The sequence below is a fragment of the Kryptolebias marmoratus genome, unplaced genomic scaffold (assembly GCF_001649575.2).
Source record: "Kryptolebias marmoratus isolate JLee-2015 unplaced genomic scaffold, ASM164957v2 Scaffold146, whole genome shotgun sequence".
Classification (NCBI taxonomy): Eukaryota; Metazoa; Chordata; class Actinopteri; order Cyprinodontiformes; family Rivulidae; genus Kryptolebias; species Kryptolebias marmoratus.
The window spans coordinates 1,195-8,494 of NW_023665880.1; the positions used below are offsets into that span (position 1 = coordinate 1,195).

A 7,300-nucleotide genomic window follows, 5' to 3' on the forward strand; every position below is an offset into this window, starting at 1 on the left:
CTAAAGCAACATTTCCCTTAAAAATGCAAAGAAGAATTAACTTGTGTAAAATGTAAATATGACACTGGACATCATACAGAAATAGGGCTAAACTAGACCAGTTCTGATGTTTAATGTGCTGATCTGGGTACAAACTGTGGTCCACACTGTGGCTCCGGGCCACAGTGTGGACCACAGTTTGAGGACCTGCTCGCCTGCAGACACTCAGTTGACTTGAGGGTAAAATGAAGCTCCATGGAAACCTGCAGGCCAATAGAGGAGCAGGAGGCTGTTTACAAGGGGGTGTACCGTTTCTATGGCTGCAGGACAAACCTCCTGCACCAGGTATTAAACTGACACACACACACACGCACGCACACACACACACAAACACACACACACACCCCACCCAGCAGCAGAAACCGTTACAAAGACTCCACAGAGGAGCAGAAGCTCCAGACGCTGCTTCAGGACGCAGGAATCCAGAACCAGCTCCTCTCACTTCCAGACAGATAGCAGGTGACCAGAGAACCGGGTCAAAGGTCCAGAAGGTTCTGCTCGTTTGGATTTAAAGGGATCTCTGCTCAGTTAAACTGATAAAAGGTGAGTTTCCAATATTCGGTAAATTTGATCAAACTATTCAGCTGCTGATTCAGAAGGCCTGAAATGTTCAAGAAACAAAGTGAAGTTTGATGTTTTTCAAAATCAGACAAAGTAAACTTTAAAATGTTTTTTTTTTAATTATTAAAATTTTTAATGACTGTATTGGAACTTGTAAATGTGTGTAGTTTAAACATCAGGATGTATATAGTTCACTTAAAGATTCAAGAGCAGGTCTTATAAAAAGTATTTTACGTTGATGTATTTAAGATAATCATGACAATAAAGATGTTTTAAAGGCATTTTTAACCTTTAGAAGCAGTAAATGAACCACAGCAGCTGGTGATGATGCGCGCTTCTCTCTGCGCTTCAAGTGAGTTTTTCAATAAAGTTCTGAAACCTGCAAAAAGAAAAACTTGCAACTCATTCAGATTAATTTTTAGCTTCTCAGGAATGACCAGATAGAGTAAAAACAGAGAGAAGACTTTCAGTTTGTGTTAAATTTGGGTCTATATTTGTTCCACAGTGGCAGGGGGGACGAGGTGAGAAGTCCAAGAGAGAGCCATGCTGTCTCTGAGCTGTGCCGAGTCCTGGCCTGAAGGTTCGGTGGTTCAGGAGGAGGAGGAGGTGGTGACGGCTGCCGCCCAGGCTGAGCAGCGAGACGCAGGAACCTGCAGCTTTAACGTTAGCCTGGATGACAGCCTGACCAGCCTGCAGTGGCTGCAGGAGTTCTCCATCCTCGGCCCGGCCCAGGTTCCACAGCAGAACCACCAGCAGCTGCTGGGACCCGATGCTCCAGCCTCCCCCCTGGCTGGGGATCCTGCCTCTATCGGGACGCCCCTGACCCCCGGGAAGCCCACGGTGGCGGCCTACAGCAGGCTGCAGCCCCTGTCGGGCTTTGTGGCGCGCGGACACTGTCCAGATGAGGTGGACTATAAGACCAACGCACACATCAAGCCTCCATATTCCTATGCTACCCTTATCTGCATGGCCATGCAGGTATATACTCTGCCTTCTTTTGTCTTTACTTTATTTTACTTTTTAGTTTATTTTACTCACTTTTTACTCCACTTGTTTTTTACTTTACTTTACTTACTTCCATGCAGGCAAGCAAGAAGAGCAAAATCACTCTATCTTGCATCTACAAGTGGATCACTGACAACTTCTGCTACTACAGACATGCAGACCCTACCTGGCAGGTACAGGACCACACACACACACACACACTCACTGTATGCAGTAAACTCAGCGAGGATGTGCTGCTTCCTGTTTCCTCTGTGTGAAAATGTGTTTTTGTGCTCAGTGGGTCAAATCACAGCTGGGTTAGTTTCTGTTTGAGGAAAAACAGCCTCAGTCGGATTATTCTGCTTTAGATTTAAACTGAGTAACTGAGGGACCTAACAGGGTCTGTTTCTTTCTTAATCTCTGATTTCATGTTTCTTATTGAGCTAAAAGAAGTGATTGAGGAACAGTTCTTTGTTTTTTTTTCTGCTTGGCAGGAACTTTTCACCACAGTTTAATTTTGTTGGATAAATGATTGATGAAGCTGTTAGCCTGGTTCAGACACTTCAGAGCTTTCTGTTTTTGTATGGCCGTACGTGGGGCAAGTAATATTTAACAAAGGTCATGGAGTCACCACTCTGTTTGGCCTTCAGTGAGGAGGACTGGATGAATGGATGAATGCACGCAGACTCAAAGCTTTGATATGTCCTCACCTGACAGGTTTTTAGTTGTCTGTGTGAAGTCCAATAACCGGGTTTCTGTTCCTTTAGAACTCCATCAGACACAATCTATCGCTCAACAAGTGCTTCATCAAGGTGCCGCGGCAGAAAGACGAGCCGGGGAAAGGGGGCTTCTGGAAGATTGACCCGCAGTATGCTGAGCGCCTCCTTAGCGGTGCCTACAAGAAAAGACGGATACCTCCAGTCCAGATCAACCCGGCCCTGCAGAACCGCCTCAGAGTCTGCTGGCAGCCACAGTCTGCTGTTTCTGCAGGGGGTCTCGTTGGACTGTCCCCCAACCTGGAGTCCCAGCAGCTCCTTCAAGAGTTTGAGGAGGTGACTGGAAACGATCAGAACTGGGACCCCCATCTGGCTGAGGGGACCATGCTGGGGTCCTGGCCAGTGGTCAGGGGACGAGGTGGACACAAGAGGAGACAGTTTTTGGGTTCCAGAAACGGCTCTGTCAAAGCTCTGCGGCGCTCTAGTTCCCCTCTGCTGTGTGTGGACGAACAGAAGGAGGTTGGACCCCTGAAGGGACACTTTGACTGGGACGCCCTGCTGGTCTCAGCCCTCAGCGGAGACCTCAGTCTGGATGGAGGGGAACCTCTGAGCCCCATTATGAAGGAAGAGGAGGTGACGGTGAGGGTGACCCACAGCTCACCGTCTGAAGCTCTTGCAGGGATAGAGGATCGAAGAAACAGCAACATATCTGATTTTGATGAGGAGACCTTCCTCGCCACAACTTTCCTGGAGACGCCCTGGCCCGAGGAAGAGGAGGAGATGCACAGCCATGGTGACTTCCTCTGCACCTCCACCGTCAACCTGGACCAGCTGTTTGACCTCGGAGACTCATTAAATGTGGATGCCGGCAGCAGGATTGACCCCCTTTTTTAAGGAATAACTCCAGGTCCTCTTACAGAATAAAATCAACACAACAGGGAAATACTGAAGTTTTAGTTGTTTTTTACTCAAATACAATCTTTATTACTGTTTCTATATGTTTAAAGTGTTTGAAAACAATATTTTGATTGAAATATTTCTCCAATGTCTCAACAAAGATGCCCCAAGCAGGATCAGATGACTTTATTGTAGAGATACTAAAACCTCTAAAGAAGAAAGTTTCAAAATAAAGGCCTGGACAAATCAGATTGTCACAAATAATGACAAAAGAGAAAATTCATGCCATTAATTCAGAGTATTTGGAATAGTCTCATAATTTTACACGATGTGAGTTTATTTTGTTCAGCTGAAGAAATAAAAAAATTGATTTGCGGAATCCCAAGAGTTTAATCAAAAAACATTTTCTAAAATAAACTCTTCTTTTCACACAGATAGACAAATATTTGTTGTAAGACTAGTTTTTGTTTTGAAACATTACTATTATATTAAAGGAACCATAACAATGAAGAAGATTCCCAGTCTTTGGTCAGAAACTTTTCTGTCCAGATTCAATAAAATCATCGTATGGAAAAGGTTTTGAAGATGTTTCATGATGAGTCCAGAAGAGGAAATGATGTTTGGAGCAGATGTAATGAAGTCAATATTTAAAACTGGTTTAAAATGTAGATGTTAGAAACTGTAGCATCACTTGTCAGATGTCTGCAGGCACATTTTCTTTTTGAGAGAAAACCAATCGTAAACGATTTTATGTGCAAAAACAAACATCATGCATCTTTTAGATTTGGATGAACTGGTGTCCAGGCCTTAAAGACAACACAACATGGATTCTGTTTACTTCATTAAAAGTTTGTGTTTCATTGAAGAGAAGAAGAGCTCGAGGAACTGGATGATATTTCAGAAGACACCTGATCCTCAGAGGGTTTTGTTTTCAAATGTGAGGCCAACACTGAGATTGAAAGATACAAAGTCACCTGTTTCTGACTGAAAAGACAGATTTGCCAACACTTTGTACAGGAGTGATTTATTCTTTTAGTTGTTTGGTTTGGACAGATTTTTGGTGATATAAGGTTCCTCTTTATGTGTTTTTTTCACAAGAAGACTAGTTTTACCACTTTTAAAGGATGACTTTTAACAGACTGAAGAATTTCTTAGACAGATACTTATTACTTTTTTTCTTCCTGTAACTTTTAGGTAAACAGTAGATTTAAGTTTTATGGACAGAAAACAGCTCAAGGCAGAATCCTCCAACAATTAGAAGCTTAAAGTAATTTTTTAAAGAGTGCCTTGTAAATGAATAGCTGACCTTCAATGTGCCAACAGCAACCCTTCAGTGTTTTTCTTACTGAGAGGAAATATCTTTGCAGGAGAAAAACTCTCCATATGAAGGCATGTGAACCTAACTGCAGTCATTTTGCTGTAAGATGTGTGAAAATGCAGCCATTGACCAAGAATATTTGTTATGTTTTACACTCAGCTGTAGATTTTTCATGCAGTTTACTTTGAGGAAACCAGATTGACTCTTTTGTGTATTCTGACGTGCAGATACGCTTTAAAAAGACTGTTTGTGAAAAAGCAGCTCTGTGCTTCTCAATCAGACATTTAAATGACATCTTACCTCATGACTGGCTCGGTGAGTAAATGAAGAAACTGTTTGTCTCGTTTTATGTTACTATTTCATTTTATTGTCCATTTTGACAATAAAAACAGTTTTGCAACTTGTTTATGATTTTCTTTCAGCTTGTGTTGTTGAGTCATTTAGCTTCATGGTGAAAAATCTTAACAACCAAAAGGAACAATTGTGTGGAATATTCATTGTTCCCAGAAGGAACTTTAAAGGAATTCAAGTGATCTTTTAACAATTTCTTCCACTCAGGGCATGCTTGGCTTTCAGGTTATTCAAAACATTTTGGTACCATTATTCATGATCCACAGAGGTTTAAAACAGACAACTTTAGTGAGTCTATCCTTAAAACTTCCAGAAGAGATACAGCGCCTACAAAAAAGTTTTACCCCTTAGATGTTTTGCCTTTTATTCGTTGTCATAAACCAATCATGGTCGATACACTGACCTTCGTTACCAACAAGAATCAAAAAACAGATTCCCTTCAATGTCAAAGTGAAGTCAAATTTGTAAAATAAGTGACTACATAAATATTCACCCCCTTTAATGTGTCTTAGAATTTCTAAACCTCCCCAGAAATTCTGTTAAATCCATCATCAGGAACTGGAAGGAATATGGGACACGTGTAAATCTACCAAGAGCAGGGGGTCCTAAAAAGCTGAGAGAGCAAGAATGAAGAGGACAGTGAGAGACAGCCAGGAGCTCTCTGAAGGAGTTCCAAGCTTCAGAAGGAGTCCCAAGCTTCAGCAGGTCAGATGGGGCAGACTGGGCTCTTCACCAGTCAGAGTTTTATGGGAGCGTGGCAAAAAGAAAGCAGCTGTTGGCCGCCTGCCATGAAGCAATTAGCTTGATAATGATCATAATCGGCTCACCACCACAATTGTATCTATCTGTTTCTTGTGACAAGCCCAACATTTCCTGAAAATTTCATCAAACTAATCTTTCTAACACACAAACAAACCAACACTACTGAAAACATAACCTCCTTGGAGGAGGTGACTAAACAAAAAGCAAGCGTGGCAAATACAAAAAAAAAAAAATACAAAGAAGCTGGAAGACCATGGAAGGAAACCCAAACAGTGCATCAGAGCACAATGGCAGACTATAAATGAAAAAGGAATGAGAGATTAAATGAATGGTGATTAAAGTAGAAACATCCAGCATAATGACAACAGGGAACAGGTGTAGGTGCGTGAGGCAGGACTGGAGAGTGAAGGCTGACTAAGGAAAAGTACCGAGGATGGCTGAAAAACAGGGAGGCACAAAAAAACCCTGAACATCATAGGAAACAAACATGAAAAATGAACCTTAAACATAAAACTAAGCACTGAAAAACACAGACTATGACAGATTTTTGACAGCAATAACAGTAAAAAACATCCGATAGGGTGGACACATTTTTTAAGCACTGTAGGAGATTCAGTATCAAACTTTATTAACACAGAATATTCGGGATCCTACTCAGCTGATGCAGTCTTCCTCAGCAAACATCAGCATGCTAACACACTGAACAAACACTGTGTGGTGAACAGAGCTGGTAGTCATCATTAAGTGAGCATTGTGTTTGATGCCTGAGCTGCTTTATAACATGCATCTTGTTTTCCTCTGCTCACTGTCTGTTTCTGACCCCCCCACCTCCTTGCTTTGGGTGCTTATCTGTCTTTTCCTGCTCATCTGTTTGCTGTGATCAGGTGGTGGATGGGTAATAGTTGCATGGGGTGGCTGGGGGTCTCTTTCAGCACTTTGTCTGTGCTCAGACACACTCTTGTTCTCCACTGGGTTTGGATCTGTGGTCCCTCATTGGGTCGGTGTGGGGTCTAACGGGGACAAGTGTCCCACGGCCCATATATCACCGCCTTTCTGTCCCATTGGAGACCACACCATTGCTCTCTGACCCCAGTGAGGATTAGAAAAGTGGCTCACGTTCAGGGAGACACATGAATAGTAATTAAATGCAAATATGTAAAATTTAAGAAGACTGTGCTCTCCCCCTGGAAGTTGTGACAGACAGGATCTATGTGAGCTCTGGTCAGTAATGAGGTAATGATGAGATGAAGGACAAAGATAAAGTTCTGTAACTCTACACCTCTGTATGATCAACACTCAACACTCCACAGCAAAGCCAGGATCCTGAATCTTCATGCCTGACCCAAGCCTATTTTATTCCTGGAAAGGAGAGCTCATGTGACCCCCCCCCCCCAACCACCTCCAAGCCTGAGATCCCTGCAGGCCCCCCTGGACAGCTATTACCTGCAGGCCTGAATTCTCCAGCTGGACTGCAGGCCTCCTGATTATAATGCAGCTGGTAAGTTAGTTGAGAGGTTTGCAGTAACCTGATGCAGGTATTATTCTGTGGTCGTGCTGATGGCTGCAGGTAAGAGGAGCCTCCTGGTGAAACGTTAACCCTCCGCTTGTTCCAAGGCAGAAACGCTGCAAACTGAAAGTACTAAATGTCAACACCTGACGTGGCTGAGATAAT

At 42.9% G+C, this 7,300-nt stretch overlaps 1 protein-coding gene across 1 annotated transcript; it reads left to right on the plus strand.

Annotated features, from left to right (window-relative positions):
• Nucleotides 1-410: 410 nt before the first annotated feature.
• Nucleotides 411-4,919, plus strand: foxj1a (forkhead box J1a). The gene is made up of 4 exons (XM_017404889.3): nt 411-582; nt 1,106-1,578; nt 1,686-1,778; nt 2,352-4,919. Exons 2-4 carry the CDS (start codon nt 1,144-1,146, stop codon nt 3,192-3,194), a joined length of 1,371 nt encoding a protein of 456 aa, XP_017260378.1. The 5' UTR covers nt 411-582; nt 1,106-1,143; the 3' UTR covers nt 3,195-4,919.
• Nucleotides 4,920-7,300: the final 2,381 nt, after the last annotated feature.